The sequence below is a fragment of the Heloderma suspectum genome, chromosome 3 (assembly GCF_057233095.1).
Source record: "Heloderma suspectum isolate Gila_16-S chromosome 3, 16-S_ref, whole genome shotgun sequence".
Lineage (NCBI taxonomy): Eukaryota > Metazoa > Chordata > Lepidosauria > Squamata > Helodermatidae > Heloderma > Heloderma suspectum.
In genome coordinates, this window is record NC_139460.1 from 81,880,763 (window position 1) to 81,901,405 (window position 20,643).

The window sequence follows — 20,643 nt, forward strand, 5'->3', positions numbered from 1 at the left end:
GGCAATGCCAAAGAGTGTTCAAACTACCGTACAATTGCGCTCATTTCATATGCCAGCAAGGTGATGCTCAAAATCTACAAGCTAGGCTTCAGCAGCATGTGAACCGAGAACTACCGGAAGTACAAGCTGGGTTTCGAAGAGGCAGAGGAACTAGAGATCAAATCGCCAACATTCGCTGGATCACGAAGAAAGCAAGAGAATTCCAGAAAAACGGCTATTTCTACTTCATTGACTATGCTAAAGCCTTTGATTGTGTGGATCACAACAAACTCTGGCAAATGCTTAAAGAGATGGGAGTACCAGACCACCTTACCTGTCTCCTGAAAAACCTGTACGAGGGACAAGAAGCAACAGTAAGAACCGGACATGGAACAACCGATTGGTTCAAAATTGGGAAAGGAGTATAAGGCTGTATATTGTCGCCATGCTTGTTTAACTTATATGCAGAGTACATCATGAGAAACGCCGGGTTGGATGAATCACAGGTCAGAATTAAGATTGCCGGGAGAATTATCAACAACCTCAGATACGTAGACGATACCACCCTAATGGCAGAAAGCGAAGAGGATCTCAAGAGCCTCTTGTTGAGGGTGAAAGTGGAGAGTGCAAAAGCTGGTTTGAAACTCAACATTACAAAAACTAAGATCATGGCATGTGGCCCCATCACTTCCTGGAATATAGAAGGGGAAGAAATGGAAGCTGTGACAGATTTTATTTTCTTGGCCTCCAAGATCACCGCAGACAGTGACTGTAGTCATGAAAATAAAAGATGCTTGCTCCTTGGGAGGAAAGCTATGGCAAACCTAGACAGCATAGTAAGAAGCAGAGACATCACCTTGCCAACAAAGATTCGTATAATCAAAGCTATGGTTTTCCCAGTAGCAACGTATGGCTGTGAGAGCTGGACTATAAGGAAGGCTGAGCGCCGAAGAATTGATGCTTTCGAACTGTGGTGCTGGAGAAGACTCTTACGAGTCCCCTGGACTGCAAGGAGGTCAAATCAGTCCATCCTAAAGGAAATCAACTCTGACTGCTCATTGGAAGGACAGCCACTGAAGCTGATGCTTAAATATTTTGGCCACCTAATGCGAAGAGAAAACTCCCTGGAAAAGACCCTGATGCTGGGAAAGATTGAAGGCAAAAGGAGAAGGGGACGGCAGAGGATGAGATGGCTAGATAGCATCACCGATGCAATGAATATGAACTTGAGCACACTCTGGGAGACAGCGCAGGACAGGAAGGCCTGGCGTGCTATAGTCCATGGGGTCACGAAGAGTTGGACACGACTGAATAACAACAATTGTAGTCTAGTGGGTAAGGAGGAAGGCGCAGATGACCTTCCTGCTTAAAGTCATTTGGATTCAGTAATCACTTTCCAGACTTTTTCAATGTTTGTTTTTCCCCCCAGAAAAGCTTTTTAAAAATTAAGAAGGGATTTCAGAAGCCAGGATCTGTACCAGACTACATATTTTGCTGTGTACACAAGGCAGAAATAAAATGACAGTGTGAGATAGGCAACAACTACTGTGCATGCCCATGGGCAGAGGAGTGGGAATAATGATTGCCTAAGCTGGGGCTTTCCTAAGTCGCCAGTTTGTATATCATCACTGTCACAAAAGGTAGAAAATTGGAACAGTAGCAGTGAACAGTAACAGTGGCAGCAGTAGCGAGGAGGGGAACTTCTTGACGGAAAGCCCCCCCCCACCTTGCAATCACCAGAATTGCACATGCTGCTACAGTCCAAACCTTCCTAGGTTACTTACAAAGACTGATTTGCAGGAGAAGAGCTTCTGACTTGCCATTTGAAGGGCCAACCTCCTCTTTCCTCCAATGCCCCTTATTGCTGGCCCAGAATTAATTTTTAGGCTTTAAAAACAGAGCAACAGAGAGCAGCAGAAAATAGCAGAATAGATGATTGCTTTTCCAACTTCAGTGGGGCACCAAGGGTGTAATCCTATCGGGATAGGTGGCTGCCCCTGAACTCGGAGGCGACCACCTATCCAATGCAGGGCAGGAGAAGCACAGAGGGGATCGTTCCCTCCGTGCTCCTCCTGCCCTGCATATTCAGGTACACAGCCAATTGCGGCTATCTAGCGGCGGGAGGGCTGAGCGGGGAAGGAGGCTCCCACAGTTAGCAAGCAAGTGCTACTAGAAAATTGCTCTTTGGGGAACAGCTTCCTGCTTTCTATGCTTACCAGAGAGAGTGGAGTATTCATTCTGTAACGATGTGTACAACCAATCAAACAGGCAACTCAGGATAGCTGTTACAGAATAACACCACTACAATGGAACTCCTCCAGGAATGTATTTATTTACATTAAAACACTATTATACAAACTGAAAAAAGAAACATTTTTGAGGGAAGGCATACCCAAGCAAACACCCCTCTCTCCCACTGACATTTTGTTTCACTATATTCAAAATGAGGATTCTGTGATCCATGTCTGCTTGGGGACAAAAATACCTACCCAACCCCTAAGTGTGAACATTTGATGGTAACTGATAAAGTCACCTTCAAAATACTTATTTCTCCATCCAAATAAAACTCTTGCCCAATGGTTTTATTGGTAATTTATTTATGTAACACAGTGTAGAAAGCTATCAGTTCATAAGCAATGATACTGTACAATCATCCTGCAGAAACGTTTGTAGGATCCCCATTAATTTTTCAACCAGCAGGCACTTTCCCCACCCCCACCCCTATAAAAGTGCTCACAATTAACAGGGATTCTTTTTTTAAAGATGAAAAGATACATGGAAAAAAAGTTTACCCCCTTAATGCCTAAGGTGTGCACATAAAACAGGCACAAAGAAACAAACATGTATTCCCATGATTTCTACATCACTAGTACAGCAGAAGCAACAATCTGTACAATAAAATGCAACTGCAGAGGAAAATAATCTCAACTCATCTGGAATACTTTTCTAAAAAAAATCATCTTGACTTTAAAATGCATAGTGATCAGAAAAAGGAAAACTCAGCAAAGAGAAGCAGCTCAACCCCACATACACAGAAAGCATCCCCCATCAATTTCTTAAAGCATATTTCAATTAGGACTTAATTTCTTTTTTCTTTTTTTGTCACAAATCACAAGAATAATATACAACTGGCTAAAGGAGCTATATGATAAATAATTGGGAAAGAATCTATTCATGCACTAGTTCCGTACAGCTAAACTTTACAGTACACAAAAACATTCATTAATAATGTAGTGTAAAGACTGAAATGTAAAGAGAGAGAAGACATTACTGATTTTATAATTCAAGTTCAGGCATCTACTTGTGTTACAGCACAGCTGTCAAAAGGCGATAATGAGTAAATAATAAAACAAAGTGTTTTTGTTTGTTTGCTTGTTTCCACATTATTCTCTAACTGAACACCAATGGGCAGTGAAGCATTCATTTTGCTGTCCAACTCATGAGGCTGCTGTGGTGTTCTAGTTCTGCATCTGTTCAAAGAACTTGTAGGTTGGATTTTCATAGCCATTCTGTTGCATCTTAGAAAGGTGGCGTTCCTCTGGCGTCACTGCAGCATCCACCTGAGGCAGGCAGAAGGGAGACCACAGTCAAGTTCTGACATGGGCAGCTCCCCACTAGCGCATTTATGGTGCTTGTTCCCTTTGAGGTGGAACAAGCTTGAATTCAAATGCACTGAAATGACAACTAGGTAATAAAAAAAGACAAACGCCCCTGAAGCATGCTAACATGGTGAACAGCGGACTACTGTGCAGTGCTAAGAGTAGAAGCAGGCTTTAGCAGAACATGAAGGTCTTACATCAGCACAGCTGGAATGATAGGTAGGCAGACATGTGAAATAGTGAATTAGACACCTGCATTGCCGGGAGGTGGGCCAGGGGCTAGACACACACACACACACACACACTTTTCCCCACACACCCACATCTCAGCATGTAGGAAACCACTCTGCCTGCTGAGACCACGGGATGGGATCGCTGACGTTAAAGCCTCTCCCATTCAGCAATCCAGAGCCAGAGAGCTGTTTCCTCGCTGCTATTAGCGGCAATCTCTGCATTGGAATCACTGGGGATAGGGGCATGTGTGTGAGATTAAAGGGTTCACAACTATAACTGGCAAGAAACAGTGATCTGTTCTTTGCCCTGATCAGCTGGAGGGCAGGGGAAAGTGAGTGGCTCCCCCTTGGTATGAATCAGTTACATTCTGCTTACAACTCATTTGATAAAGCTGGTGTTTGGGTCTACCAGTTAACTGCCTGAACTATTTCTAGTTAAGCATCCCTTCGTATTTGTGTCTACAAAAAACATTAACATTTTACTTATCTCAGTTCTTAGAGACACATGATCTCGGCTGTCCCCTGGGTTCAAGGACTGCATGGAGAAATGTCCCATGACAGTGGAAATCACAGCACAAGTGTTTTTGTGGAGTAGTGCTTTACACAATACAGTTCTCCACAAAATCCCTGTACATCTAAGGGGAATTGCCTGGAGAAATTACCCTCCTTAATTATAGTCCTAGAATGGAGAACATAGTTTGCATTTACAATTTGAAATCAGACTCATTGTATTATCTCCAACTTTCCTGTAACAAAGAAACAGTGCTGCTGTTGGAAAACCAGATCTTGGCTGAAGACTGGGTAGGCAGTTAACGTCACTTATCAAATTAGTTGATGCTACACAGACTGACACAGCATTGTTTGTCATAGTCTGCTTCTATCTCTTATGAAATAATAAATATACATAACTATCACTCACCTCCACTACACCATGATGGATAGATGTATATTGTTTCTTCTTTAGCATCACCAAAGTAATGACAATCACTGTTGCAATGACAACACCTCCCACCATTAGTCCAATTATGGCTCCTTTGTTCGAACCTACATCCTCAGCAAAGAATACCTAAGAATAAAAAATAATGGTTACAAATTAGTTACAGAATTAGAGAAATTAAGGTCCATTGTTTCCAATGCATTTTGCAAATTTCCAAATTAACAACATTTCACTCTACAAACCAAAGGTTTCTCAGGAGTGACTTGGCATACCTAAACCACAGGTACCTAAGATAGTGATTACATGGAAAATTAGTTCCAAGGACTTATAACCTTTTAAGGCTATGACAGGCTCATGTACTGAAATGTAAAACAGGCACCTTGCAAAGGATATACAAGAACATACAAGACCTAGGCTTCAGTCAAAATCTAATGCTTTCAGAGTTTATTTTGCCAGTTCCCCACTTCCTGCAGCAGCCTCATTGTGCTACATGCCATTTTGTTCCAGAGGGTCCCCCAACCCACAGGAGTAGATTTTCGGGGGGCATAGCAGGCTGCAGAAGGAAGTGTGTTCTATGAATGGAACTCTCTTCAGTTTGTGGAAAGGAAGTTAGAATCCAAGCTCTAGTCATGATCTGGAATATCATGCACTGTGCTACATCCTTCACATAAAAAGATAAGAATGCTGTGAAGTCTTCCTAGTTATGGCTATACAGTACACAACTAACACATTCATTTTTTTCTTATGATATTTTGGGTAACAACACAGTAACTTTTGTATTTTTTCTATTTTTATATAATATATTGGAAGATTTAGTGATATAACCATGTTTTTTAAAGTTAACGTATAGTGCATGATGTTTATGTAAGGAAGTATGAACAGTGAAGCTCTTTCTACTCTGAAATCTCCTGCAGGAATATTAATTTAATAAATATTGAATATGAAAAATAGAAATGGGAAATATAAAATGAAACAATAATATAATGGAGGTGTCAACAGATATATTGTATAATATAACGACGATTAAATGTATGGTGTTTTCACATTTAAAATATGTAAGTTAATTATATTTAATTAGCATTTACAGTAATCTATGCACATTTTTATTATTATTATTTACTACATTTACATGCCACCTTTTGTCCAAGGAGCTTAAGGCAGCATACCTGGTTCTCCCCCTTTTATCCTTACAATGACCTTGCGAGGTAGGTTAGGCCAGGAGGTCGTGACCAGCCCAAGCTGCCAGTGAGCTTCATGGCTTTGGGGGGATATAGGAAGAGCCATGCTGGATCAGACCAAGGGTCCATCTAGTCCAGCATTCTGTTCACACAGTGGCTAACCAGCTGTTGACCAAGGACCCACAAACAGGGCATGAGCGCAACAGCACCCTCTCACCCATGTTCTGCAGCAACTGATGTACATAGGCTCACTGCCTCTGGTACTGGAGGAAGCACATAGCCATCAAGACGAGTAGCCATTCATAGCCTTTTCCTCCAGGAATTTGTCTAACCCGCTTTTAAAGCCATCCAAACTGGTAGCCATAACTACTTCCTGTGGTAGCAAATTCCATAGTTTAACTCTGTGCTGTGTGAAGAAGTACTTCCTTTTATCTGTCCTGAATCTCCCACCAACCAACTTCACAGGATGACCCCGAGTTCTAGTATTTTGAGAGAGGGAGAAATATGTCTCCCTATTCACATTCTTCACACCATGCATAATTTTGTAGACTTCAATCATGTCTCCCCTTACTCTCCTTTTTTCCAAGCTAAACAATCCCAGCTGTTGTAACCTTCTCTCATAGGGGAGATGCTCCAGCCCCTTGATCATTTTAGTTACCCTTTTCTGCACCTTTTCCAGCTCTACAATATCTTTTTTTAGGTGTGGTGACCAGAACTTTACACAGCATTCCAAGTGTGGTTGCACCATAGATTTGTCAAGGGATAGTATGATGTTGGCAGTTTTATTCTCAATCCCTTTTCTAATTATGCCTAACATGGAGTTTGACTTTTTTTACAGTGGCTGCACACTGGATTGACATTTTCATTGAGCTGTCCACCACAAATCCAAGATCTCTTTCCTGGGTAGTCACCGCTAGCTCAGATCACATCAGGCTAGACTTGAAGTTGGGATTTTTTGCCGTAATGTGCATCACTTTACACTTGCTTACATTGAACTGCATTTGCTATTTAGATGCCCATTCTCCCAGTTTGGAGAGATCCTTTTGGAGCTCTTCACAATCCCTTTTTGTTTTAACCACCCTAAATAATTTGGTGTCATCTGCAATCTTGACCACTTCAATGCTCACTCTGCATTCCAGATCATTTATGAGCAGGTTGAAAAGCATTGGTCCTAATACAGATCCCTGTGGGACCCCACTATTCACTTCCCTCCATTGGGAGAATTTACCATTTACTCTCTGCTTTCTGTTCTTTAACCAGTTACTGATCCATAAGAGGACGTATCCTCTTCCTCCATGACTGCTAAGTTTGCTCAGGAGTTTTTGGTGAGGGACTTTGTCAAAAGCCTTTTGGAAGTCCAAGTAAACAATGTCTACCAGATCACCCCTGTCTACATGTTTATTGACACTCTCAAAGAACTCTAAAAGGTTAGTGAGACAGGACTTACCGTTGCAGAAGCTGTGTTGATTCTTTTTCAGCAGGGCTTGTCCTTCTATATGCTTACTAATTTTATCTTTAATAATGCCTTCAACCAATTTACCCGGAACAGATGTTAAGCTAACCAGCCTGTAATTTCCCAGATCCGCCCTGGATCCCTTTTTGAAAATTGGTGTTACACTGGCCATCTTCCAGTCCTCTGGTATAGAAGGCTGAACTTAGAGACATGTTGCATATTTTGGTTAGAAGATCAGCAATTTCATATTTGACTTCTTTGAGAACTCTAGGATGGATACCATCTGGGTCTGGTGATTTATTTGCTTTCAATTTATCAATAAGGTTGAGAACTTCATCTTTTGTCACCACTATTTGCTTCTGTTCCTCAGACTCCCTTTCTGAAAACATCAGTTCAGGGAAAGGTATCTATCCTATATCTTCTGCAGTGAAGACAGATGAAAATAATTCATTCAGCTCCTCTGCAATCTCCTTATCCACTTTCAGTACTTCTTTAAAACTCCATTGTCATCTAATGGTCCAACTGCCTCCCTAGCTGGTTTTCTGCTTCTGATGTATTTAAATAATTCTTTATTTGTTGGCCTTGCTGTTATTAAGAGATATGCTCTTCAAAATGCTTTTTTGCATCTCTTATTGTCTGCTTGCATCGTCTTTGTGCACGCTTGTGCTCCCTTTTGTTTTCCTCACTTGGACAAGACTTCCATTTTCTGAAAGAAGCTCTCTTTTCTCTAATAGCTCCCTGAACACTGCTCGTTAACCATGCGGGTGACCTCTTGGACTTGGTGCTACCTTTCCTAACCTGTGGTATATATTTTAGCTGGTCTTCTATTATTGTGGTTTTGCGTAATCCCCAAGCATTTTGAAGGGATTTAATCCTTCTGACTCCCCCTTTTAGCTTCCGTTTCACCAGTTCCCTCATTTTAGATAAGTTTCCTCTTTTGAAGTCAAATGTGACTGTGTTGGACTTCCTGAGCAATTTTCCACTTAAATATATATTAAATCTGATAGCACTGTGATCACTGTTTTCAATTGGTTCAACAACATTTGAACCTACAAAACCTGTGCTAATATACAAAACCCGTGAAATGTATCAGAAGTTAAGTTCATTTCAACATAAAAAGGAAAATATTCTCCATTCCAACCACCATGTGCCAATAGAAAACAAATGTCATTTCAGAACAGATCACCTTCTTATTGCTATACTGCTGCCTAAATGATGTATGAATTCTATGGATTTCAATTTTTTGGATAGCTCTTCTAGATATTGGGCTGGATCCAGATTCAGGCATGTGCAACTGGGCTGGCAGAAGTAAACCTCCTGGCCCCCTCCTCCTCACATCAGCCCCTCAAGTCCTCCTCCCCCTCCTCCTCACATCAGCCCCTCCCCCCAAATGCTACATAGGGAACCCTGCTGAATGGGGGAAGCTATAGAGTGAGGGAAGGATCCCCCAAACTTGCATGGAGGTGCCTTCTGTGAGCAGAGCCCTTCCATCCACGGAAGGCAGATCCTGGATCAAAGCCATTATAAAGGAGAGTGTGAAAAGTCTACTTTCAAGTTGCATTCAGTAGGTTGGAGGTCTTCAAGAATGAAAAAAATAAAACCTGATATAAGATACCCCCTAAAACCTGATATAAGATATTTCCTAATTCTTCCTGAATGGAACTACAATATGAAAAAAAAAACTGGTGTAGAACAGAAACAAAAGCACAAGTTAATACTGTGCCTTCAAAAGGATTGTTTATTTTTTAAACTGCACAAAGGCAATTTTGTTTGAATTACAGAACATTATTTTATTGACCAGTACAGTATGAAGAGCCCAGTACGATTAAATTCTGTTTTAAGTTTGCCTCCCCACTGAATACATGCTACTGTATAATTAAAGTGTATGAGAATAAAATACAACTGAATAAACTCAAATATACTTTAAAGTTGGTCTTTCCCTCCTCCTCAAAATAAGTCCTCCCTGAAGAGATTCATAAACATGTTTTTAATTCTTGCGAGCCTTGCAGGCTACAGTTCCCCAAATTCGAGCTAACACATTTTGGATTTTTTCCCCTGGTACTGGGAATTCAATTCCCAGCATCGAAGAACTGAAGTATATTTTTTTCTTTTATTTTAATATTCAGCACCATTTTTTTATGTTCCAAGAAAAAAAATCAAGTTTCAATATCAGGGTTGCATTATTCACCAATGTTAAATATTTTATTATATGTTATCCCTCTGCAAAAGAGGAAACAAGAAGGCAGACTCAGCCACAGATATGTATATAATTTTCTTGCACAAGTAAAAAGTTAACCCCTAGTACAGTATGTTTTACTTTTTAAAAATACATTTAGGGAGCAATCCTATGGCCACTAGACAGTGGCTAGACGGCCATATGACATCTTGTTATCCGGGAACCAACCTCAGAGCCTGTGCTCCGAGGTCGGTTCCCTGAGAACCGACCTCCCCCCACTTCTGCGCTGCCTCTGAGGCAGCATGGAACAGCCTGGTCCTCCGCACTTGCAAGAGGAGTGCGGAGCGGCCGAAAAGGGGAGTGTCTGGATCCAACGTGTCGTACAGCAGCCTCCTCCCCCGCTCCTAGACAGCCGCAATCAGCTGTCTAGCCGAAAATGCATGGCAGGAAAAGCATGGAGGGGAACAATCCCCTCCGTGTTTCTCCTGCCCTGCATTGGATAGGCGGTCACCTCTGAGTTTGGAGGCGGCTGCCTATCTGCATAGGATTGAGCCCTTAGTAGCTGAACAGCTTCTTTAGTTGATATGACAGACTGGGTAGCCAGAGGAAAAAGAACTGATCTGGATGTGGGAATTAGAAAATAATTGGATGAGGGCATTCTCTCAGCCTCAACTGTGAACCAGTGGAGCAAGGGAATGGGCCAGAGAGTGGAGAATGTGTGAGAAACTGCCATTTAGGGTGCAGTATTTGCTTTTTCTTTTGACTCCCCCAACGAAGGATTTTAGGCTCTTCCTCCTCCTGCATTATTCTCTGCTTCCTGCATTCCCTTCCTTTCTTTCCTATTCTTGTGAACTGATCAGTGCTTGAGAGTTGCAGGAGAGATGAGTCATGGCTCAAACCTCCCTCCAAGCTATGCTGTTAAGACATAAGAACATATGAAGAGCCATGCTGGATCAGGTCAAGGGTCCATCTAGTCCAGTATTCTGTTCATACAGTGGCCCATGGAAAACCCACAAGCAGGACATGAGTGCAGCAGCATCCTCCCGCTCATGTTCCCAGCAACTGGTGTATATCGGCATACTGCCTCCGATACTGGAGGTAGCACAGAGCCACCAGGCCTAGTAGCCATTGATGGCCTTCTCCTCCAGGAATTTGTCTAACCTCCTTTTAAAGCCATCCAAATTGGTGGCCATCACTACATCTAGGGGAAGCGAATTCCATAGTTTGACTGTGCGCTGTCAAAGACCAAGAAGACCTGGCTCATTTGAGCCAAACTAGAGGAAATGGCAGCAGACCTGTCTATTTAAACTTGGGTCTTCCCAATACATAAAGCAGGCGGGGGGACCAATTTAAAGAGCAAAGTGCTCTATGAGGTGCGCTGAATCCTCCCCATGCCTGCCGCTTTCCTCTCCCCTTGGCACTTTTCTCCAGCCATTCTCTATATACGAGCCATTATTTCAGAAGGTGACTTGTGATTTACAACAGTTCACAAATAAAATGACCAGAGCATTAAAAGTATGTATAAAATATTTTATTCATGCTGAAAGGAAGATAATCTGGATTCTAGGGATAAGGATTTCAACAATCGTAGAAATTTAAAAACAAAGTTCCAAAGTTATGTCATGAAGCATTTTCATGAAGGAATTTAGCAAAACATAAAATAAAATTGCTAACTACCATTATGGAGAATGTCATAGTATCAAGTCAAAGGAAGGAGGTACACTCACCAGTTTCTGATGATGTACTTCATATCCTGAATCATGTCTATATTCTGCATCCATCTTTAATTCTGAAGTCTCTTCTGTTTTAACATTGGTTAATCCCGAACCTATATTATGCAATAACAGCCAAGAACTGAATAAGTCCTAACTTTTGAATAGATATATTAACACCCTCCACCACAACTGTCAAAGGGCATTAAGATTCACAAATGAGGAAGCCTTTAATGAAAAATGTGCAAGGTGAGATAATGGAAGAGAACCTGACTTAAAAAAGAAAGTAAAAAACATACCAGGCAACGGATATTCTTTTGCTACTAACTTAAGAGATATGCAATACCCTTCCAATAGTGGACAAGGGAAAAATGGATTTACAGCATATTTAAAGACCCAAATAAGCATGGTGACGGTTTCATAGGTTCACAAAAAAGAGAAATTGCTGAAATGTGGGCAACAGCAAGGAAACCGAATGTTAATGTACAACATACTACACCTTCCTAAAATTGTTCTGCAATATATTAGGTGTTTTTCATATCATATAGCTCAGAACATTCCAGAACAGTCAGTGCAAATTGCACCTCATTTATTTTATTTATTACATTTATATGCCACCTTTCTTCTATCATGGAACTCAAGGTGGCTCCATGTGGTTCCCAGGTGGTCTCCCCTCCAAGCAGTGACCAGACCCAAACATGCTTCAGCAAGATGGCTGCCTCATGTGCCTTCAGACTATGCCCTCGGAACTCATCCCTAATCCTGCGCCAGGGTTCCCTTCATTGCATTATGAGGGACACGCTGCTCTAGCCCTCAAGAGTTCTGCTGCCCCCCTCTTCAAAGTAATTTATATAATGGGGTATGGTAGCACATCACTTGAAGTGGCACAATAAAGGTGCAACCCTATACATGAGGGGTGGGCAAAAGAATTGCAGTGGGGTGCTGGCTGACCCACCCAGCCCTTCGTAGGCCAAATGACATCAGGGGCAAGGCCACAAACCCCTGATATCATTTAGTCCCTGGCCAATGTATTGGGTAGCTGATCATCCTGGTGCATTTGCTGGAAACCAGCTTAGCTGTGTGCGGGACTTCCCATTTTACTCAGGGGAATTTGCTCTAAGTAGAAACACATAAGATTGCATTCTAAATTGATTTGTCCCTGTCCTTCACTGGGGTTCAGATGAAATGATCCCAATTTAATAAACAATGGTTTAGTAAATCAGAAACAAGGGTCGTGCCTGCATGTACTGGCTTCAGTGCTTGTATCATAGTTACTTTAAACGAGAATTTCCTGTTAAATCTGAAATGGGACACTATGCTTAATCTTAAATTCCAAAGCATGATTTAAAACCAAGATTAAATGCATTTAAAGTAACCACGATGCAAGCACTGAAGGTGGTGTGTGAGGGGCAAGTGCATGGGTTCATTCCTGGCTTAATAAACTCTGGCTTATTAAACTGGGATTGTTATGTCTGAACCGGCCCACTGATAAAACAAATCAAACAAATGAATAGCCTTTCATTTGAGGTCATCCAGTTTTCTGCCAATGTGCAACGTCAGCATATTATCTTTGGGGAGGGGGATTCTGCCAATACAGGACTGTACGTTTGTGGATTGGGCCCTAAAGCTAAAGCTAATGTTTTTAAATTAATGTTAGTATTTTGTCACATTAAAAAAATACATAAAAGCAGTCTCAGCTTTACATACACATATCAGCCAAAGGATGTTTAATGGAAAACAAAATTCATACTGTCTTTCATTTCTGTTTTAACCGTAATATTTAGATACCCCAAACATATCTAAACAAACATCAAAACAACCACAATGCTGGGTTGAGACTTGCAATTCATTTATCCTAGAATTTTGCAATATATGAAAATATTGCCAGTTCTAGTTTTTAATTGCATGGGTTCCTAATAGTATTCCTGGCAGTTTGCTCCCAGTCTCTGGGTATTCAGTTTTAGGACACACTATCAGGCATTTGAACCAAGAACCTATCAATCTACTGCAAATGTTCCCTTCCAAATCATGTTCACTCTGGCATTCAGTCAAAACCATTCAGAAGCACCTTGGATAGCTCCTTTAGAGCCACCAGCCTCCATGACCTCTGAGTCTATTTGCATTTCAAGGGAAGCTTCCATTACTTCCAATGGAGGCTTCCCTTGAAATGCAAACAGCAGCTGGAAAATGTCCTTTCGTTGACAGATTAACATATTTTGCTTTTTGCTGCCTAGAATATATTATAATACGATGTGGGCAAAGTAGATTAAAGAGGTTGCTATTACTAGTAAACAACAGTAACACAGGAGCAATTTCAGAACATTTATTTTAAAAGCTTCAAATAACTTGCTGTTTGGGGGTGAAGGCCTGTAAAATTACATGCAACTCTGGTTCCCAGACTTTGATTTGAGACCATGTTTAGAAGCAAGTATTGAAATGATTTTTAATAATTAGCTCCTGGAAGTGTCACTTCACTGACTTAGGGAGCAATTCTATGGCTGCTAGTCATAGAATCATAGAATCATAGAATAGTAGGGTTGGAAGGGGCCTACAAGGCCATCGAGTCCAACCCCCTGCTCAGTGCAGGAGTCCAAGTCAGAGCATCCCTGACAAATGGCTGTCCAGCCTCGTCTTGAAGGCCTCCAGTGTGGGAGAGCCCACCACCTCCCCAGGTAATTGGTTCCATTGTCGTATTGCTCTGACACTCAGGAAGTTTTTCCTGATGTTCAGCCGGAATCTGGCTTCCTGTAACTTGAGCCCATTATTCCGTGTCCTGCACTCTGGGATGATCAAGAAGAGATCCTGGCCTTCTTCTCTGTGACAACCTTTCAAGTACTTGAAGAGTGCTATCATATCTCCCCTCAGTCTTCTCTTCTCAAGGCTAAACATGCCCAGTTCTTTGAGTCTCTCTTCATAGGGCTTTGTTTCCAGTCCCCTGATCATCTTTGTTGCCCTCCTCTGAACCCTCTCCAGTTTGTCTGCATCCTTCTTAAAGTGTGGTGCCCAGAACTGGACACAGTACTCCAGATGAGGCCTAACCAGTGCTGAGTAGAGGGGAACTAGTACTTCCCGGGATTTGGAAGCTATGCTTCTATGAATGCAGCCCAAAATAGCATTTGCCTTTTTTGCAGCCACATCACATGGTTGGCTCATATTCAGCTTGTGATCGACAACAATTCCAAGATCCTTCTCACTCGTAGTGTGGTTGAGCCATGTATCCCCCATCTTGTAACTGTGCATTTGGTTTCTTTTTCCTAGGTGCAGAACTTGGCATTTGTCCCTATTAAATGCCATTCTGTTGTTTTCTGCCCAGCGCTCCAGTCTATCCAGATCACTTTGTATTTTGTTTCTGTCTTCCAAAGTATTAGCTATCCCGCCCAATTTTGTGTCATCTGCAAATTTGATCAGCATTCCCTGCACCTCCTCCTCCAAGTCATTAATAAAAACGTTGAAGAGCACTGGGCCCAGGACTGAGCCCTGCGGTACCCCACTTGTTACCTCTCCCCAGCTTGAGAAGGTCCCATTGATAAGCACTCTTTGAGTCCGATTCTGTAGCCAACTGTGGATCCACCGGATCGTTGTTTCATCTAGCCCACTTCGAGCTAGTTTGCTCATCAGGATATCATGGGGCACTTTGTCGAAAGCTTTGCTGAAGTCGAGGTATATGATGTCTACAGCATTCCCACAGTCTACAAGGGAGGTTACTTGATCAAAAAATGAGATCAGATTTGTCTGGCAGGACTTGTTTTTGACAAATCCATGTTGGCTTCGAGTAATCATGGCATTGTTGTCAAGGTGCTTCCAGATGGATTGCTTTATGATCTGCTCCAGAATTTTCCCAGGGATTGATGTCAGACTGACTGGTCTGTAGTTCCCAGGTTCCTCCTTTTTACCCTTTTTGAAGATAGGGACAACGTTAGCCCTCCTCCAGTCATCTGGCACTTCCCCCGTCCTCCATGATTTCTCAAAGAGAATAGACAGCGGTTCTGAGAGTTCTTCTGCCAGTTCCTTTATTACTCTAGGGTGCCATTCATATGGCCCTGGAAATTTGAACTCATTCAAAGTAATGAGGTGTTCCTTGACCATATGCCTGTCGATCTCAAGCTGCAATCCTGCCCCTTCAGCCTGTACTTCGCCTTTGCCAGGGGGGTCATAGACCCTGTTTTGGGAGAAGACTGAGCCAAAGTAGGAATTGAGCACCTCTGCCTTTTCTTTGTCATCTGTTATCATTTTGCCATCCTTATTTAATAGCTGAACCACCATAGTCAGCAGCTAGATGGCCATAGGATATGTCAGTTCCCTGAGAACCAACCTTCCCCCCCTCCCATGCTGCCTCACAGGCAGCTTGGAAAAGCCCTGTGCTCCGTGCTCGGAAGAAGAGCACAGAGCAGCGAAAATGGGGCGTTCCAGGGCGAGGAAGGTAGAAATGCTGGTACAACACATCCTATGTGTCATTCTGGCAGCCGCTTCCCCCACTCTGCCTTCCCGTGGCTAGACAGCCAGAATCAGCTGTCTAGCCGCAAATGCAGGGCGGCTAAAGTGCAGAGGGGACAATCCCCCCTGCGCTTCTCCTGCCCTGCATTGGATAGGTGGTCGCCTCCGAGTTCAGAGGCGGCTGTCTATCCCGATAGGATTGTGCCCTCCAATGCCAGCTTTCAAATTCCGCAGCAACTTCCTGTAGGTTTACCGAAGGGTTACTGAGCTGTAATGTGCTTGCAGGTAGATTCTAGCTTGGAAGACAAAAACAAAGAAACCAGAAATAAGGAATTAATACTCACAAAGGACATGAGACCTTTGGCAGTAAAATTCAATAGTAAAGCAGCCCACTACCGGGCAAAACATTTTATTGTGCTAGATTCAGTACGAAATTTCACTGTATGGAGCATAAAGTGTTGCAGCATTCCCTTTCTTCACACACAGTTTGGGAAAAGGAAGAGACAGGAATACACGTCTTTGATATATGTGAGAATGATTTGTCCTTCCAAAGCAGTGTCATCTATAGGTTGCATTTTAGATGGGAAGTAATGAATCACTTGGTTTTCACATGAGTAGTGTCATCAGTTAACAAACAGATATCTCGAGTATTCTTTGATTTATGGGTCTCTATCAAGGAGAGGCTAAGATGCTGCTTTCATTCTAGATGGATGCAATTTGGGGAATTGGTTGCTGTGAAAAAGCAGAGACTGGTAAACCGTGTACCAGGACAAGCTGTTTTTAAAGCAAATTATGTGAAGTCAGTTGTTGACCTGAGAAGGCTGAAATTCCTTGCCTCCTAACTATGCCATTACAATGGAGACGTTCAATGAAGCCTTTTTGAGTGCTCTGGTTATGGTTTATAGTATACTACAAACTAGAGGTAAGATGTGTAGTTGGATAAGTTATGTGAGAATGCTGAGTAGAGAACTGCAAACGATTGTCCTTTGACAGATGGAATTTAATATTTGGAAAGTGCCTATTTTAAGCTCAGTGTTGTATAGTTATTTGTTGTTGCTTCGGACATCTGGGAAAACAACTGGTGACATTTCTTTTGCTCGTGGTCTTAACAATATACCATACAAAATGCAATCTCAAGTAAATGTCTGGTGAAATGCACTGTATATACAACTGGACTTGCTATTTTAGAATATCTTAAGAGTGAACAAGCCTTTATAACTTCTATTATGTATAAAATTAATTAACTCCCCTGCTTTACATTAGATAGGGGCATTGCAGATTCTTGTGTTTCTACCAGCCAGTATGGCTACTATAATTTTTATATCCATGGATCTGTCTAGCTCAGCCTTCCCCAACCTGTTGCCCTCCAGATGTTTTGGACTACAGCTCCCAGCATTCCTGACCACTGGCCATGCTGGCTAGGGCTGATGGGAGTTGTAGCCCAAACATCTGAAGGGCACCAGGTTGGGAAAGGCTGGTCTAGATACAGATACAACACTTATAAAATTTAACACATTCATAATATTTGTTAGAAGACATTTGATAAATAACTATTTTTGCATTTCAGATTGAATATAAGGTACTTTAAAATTTCCCCCCTAGGAAAATACCTTTAAACCCCCCTAAATTAAAAGTTTTGATTTGCCTGGCTCTTTTCTAAAGCTCATACGCCTGTTGAATTTAACATTTTAAATTTATAAAATGAAATACTTGTGTTTCATAAATAAAGAAATTCCACAGAAAACAACCCATACTTTGAATGCCCAGTGGCACTGCCTAATGTTCAGTTATGAGAAAAAATTATATCTAAATGAGAAAAAATTATATCTAAATGAGAAAACAAGTTCACAAATCATCCAAACCACTCCACTTTTCACTTCAGCAGATTCTTGATATAGATAAATAGTCCATGGGTCAGGTGGAAATGTTTAAGCAAGATGACTTTGTTCAAGTACTGGCAGGAAGCTACTGTCTAAATCTTGTCTATGAGAAGACACAAGAACTCAGCAGAGGAATATTACAAAGAAAAGGTGATCCATTCAGCTCAAGCCAAACATGGACATGCAGGGCAAACAAAGGGTAGGTAAAAGCCATGCAAATTATATACCTGGTCGTGTGGTGAGTCCTCTGTCTGCAGCTGGGCGGGCATCAACTGGCTCAACTGGGCATGGGCAGCCAAAGAAACGAACAAAAGGAAAGAAAAAGAGCAAATAAAAGAAATAAACAAAAGCTTCAAAAATAAGTTGCCTATGGTTTTACTTGGGACAGTGCAGGAAAGTTATATGCTATAAACAAAGTTACAAAAGCAACAGCTGGAAAAAGATCTGCTTTAAGTTAATCCTGGAAACAAAAGGAAAAGGATGGGAACCATTTCAGACCAAACAGATATATGCAACTGATGTGTCAATCCATTTCTCATTATGTTATATATTAGCTGTCATGAACCAGGTCCAAAACTTTCCCTAATTATTCGAGAATAAGGCCTTCTTCAGTGCTAAAAAAAGAGAAAAAAACCCTGCCTCCTGCCTTTTGCTTAGAACTGACAATAAATATTACATATAAACAGCTGCTTGTCACTAATTAGTAATTCCCCCTCCCCCAATTTCTCTTGCCCCTTAGAAGTATGCTTATGTTTCAAATACCATCAAATAACCTTCTTAAAGTGATTATGTGGTCTGGCTTGTCACTAAACTGATGGAAGCCCGGGGTGGTCATTTATCTCTTTCAGTAACAGTATTCTGTGTCTGTAAAAAGGGACAAATATATTCTACAATGTCTTCTAAGTTGTATAAATGCTTAATTCCTTAATACAAAACTGCATGCAAAGTCCTCTCTCATGTATGGAATTTTGGTCTTTCCTATTTCCATCGGAGCTTCCACCTTGGGCTGTTTTGAAATCTTCTTGTCTGATTCCTCTCTCTAAATTTTGGTCTTTTCCATCTGCATCAGATCTTCTTCCTTGGTCAGTTGTGGAATCTTCTTGTCTGATTCCTCTCTCTAAATGGATGGCATTAGGTTGTAAGCACACAAGAACAGATAGAGTTGCTCCCACAATTTCTACAGTTAGAGATGTGTGGCGGATAATATCGCACCAGTTACACTTTGATCCATTTTCTCAGCCTAAATTGACTCTACGGGATAATCCAGAAGTAAAAATTGGTAAGAAAATGTTTTTATGGTGGGCATGGACAAATAAGGCAATTTTTATTTTGGATCATGTGGTGGGTGCCGATGAGTTCTTGTCATTTTCCATCCTGTGTGCCAAATACAATTTGCCAGTTATGGCTGAATGGCACTACTTGCAATTGCAGCATTTGTCAGTATCCAGGTTTGGCCCTGTTGCTTTTACAGCATCAGAGTCTCCGTGTTACTGAAAGCACTTACCGAGGCTGGCCAGACAAAGCAACCAATGAGCCATGTCTATAAATACTTATTATTGGTGAATAAATACAATATACAGGGTTTTAAGCAAGAATGGAATAGGGAACTGGATTGTCCCACTTTGCCTAATCAATGGATCACCATGTTGGCGTCTATAGCTGTCACCTCTGTGGATCTTAGGCTGAATCTAGTTCAGCAAACACTTTTGCTTCATGTCTCTTGGATGCCACAACATCTTTTAAGGGTTTGTCTAATTTGGTTAAATGCTGGCGGTGCAACTACTGCTTTTTTTAATTACATGGTTTGGCAATGTCCAGTAGTCTCTTATTTGGGGGAGGAGATTCTCATATGGATAAATTTTTGTACTGGAAAACATCTTTAATATTCACTGATGTACATGCTCTTTTAAATTATCTATCTGCTTATTGGAAATTAATGAATGGTAAGTGCAAATGGATTCTCCACACCCTTTTGACAGCTTAAAAATTGATATTACATCATTAGAAGGATAAATGCTCACCTCCTATAATGCAATGGATTGAAGACCTTACAAGGCTTTCAATATTTGAACGGGTGGCACATAGATGCCACTTTCAAATGGATACTTATTTGGATATCTGGTCCACTTTTGTTGAAGACCATGTAAAATTGCTAGAAAGTTGTATTTTCATATATATACATTCCAAATGTATATATATGAAATTGTTATTCATTGTATTGTATTCAAATCCTGTTTCGGGGAAAAGGACAGAAAGTGAGTTTGCACCACTGCATCCATGTAACCATTTCCCCACCAAGCTGAATGCAGCAAACCAAGTCTATGTCTATTTTTGTAGTCCCAAGCTGCAAAACCGGGAGCTCATTAAACCCCTGACTGGGTTTAATTGTATTCATTGTTATGGATATATACAAATCTATGTATGTATATTAAAAAAGGGGGTGGGGGGAAAAAAAACTAAACCGCATGTATGTCTATTATGTTTGCCTTGTAGTCTGTTGCGTGGCAATAAGTTGGTACTTATGTTACCAGCAGTTCTGCATTTATTTTATTACTCCCTGTTTTCTTCTTGTTGCACACTTCCTTCAGTCATTTTTGTGAAAAACCAAACATTCTACATCATAGATATCTGTCAACTAAAGGAAAAAATATGGCTGATAGCAAAACTAATAAACTAATAGCTAATATGGATAAACATGTTAAGAGATGGTCATACCGAACAGCACAATCCTTTACATGTCTACTCAGAAGTATATCCCGTTGAGTTCAGTGGGGTTATTTCCAGGTAAGTGAGTATAGGATTGCAGCCTAACAGTTTAATAGCAAACCCATGATTTTATAAAAGACAGCAATCCTAAATGAATGGTATGGCTATTTGAAATCCACAGCATACAGAAGACAAATAAGTGAAGGCAGACATCAATGTAGCATTCACAATTACATAAATTTCCTGGGTTATTCAGAGCAACATCAAAAAAACTAGAACCCTTTAAACACTGCAGATCCCAAATGATGCTTCCAGACCAATAGTCCAATAATTTAATTTTACATATGTCCTTCACA

General features: G+C 41.2%; 1 protein-coding gene across 9 annotated transcripts in view; it reads right to left on the reverse strand.

Moving 5' to 3' along the window:
- Nucleotides 1-2,287: 2,287 nt before the first annotated feature.
- The window catches only part of APP (amyloid beta precursor protein), a 191,234-nt gene continuing 172,878 nt past the window's right edge, over nucleotides 2,288-20,643 (reverse strand). For 6 of the 9 annotated variants that reach the window (XM_084843560.1, XM_084843556.1, XM_084843563.1 and 3 more), the window contains 4 exons: nucleotides 17,809-17,862; nucleotides 11,283-11,383; nucleotides 4,731-4,877; nucleotides 2,288-3,539 (listed from right to left, as the gene is read on the reverse strand). In XM_084843560.1, the coding sequence (XP_084699686.1) occupies nucleotides 3,438-3,539; nucleotides 4,731-4,877; nucleotides 11,283-11,383; nucleotides 17,809-17,862 (404 nt within the window). In that variant the 3' untranslated portion in view covers nucleotides 2,288-3,437. The remainder of the gene's footprint in view (nucleotides 3,540-4,730; nucleotides 4,878-11,282; nucleotides 11,384-17,808; nucleotides 17,863-20,643) is intronic. The other 3 variants (XM_084843562.1, XM_084843557.1, XM_084843561.1) reach the window with 1 other exon arrangement.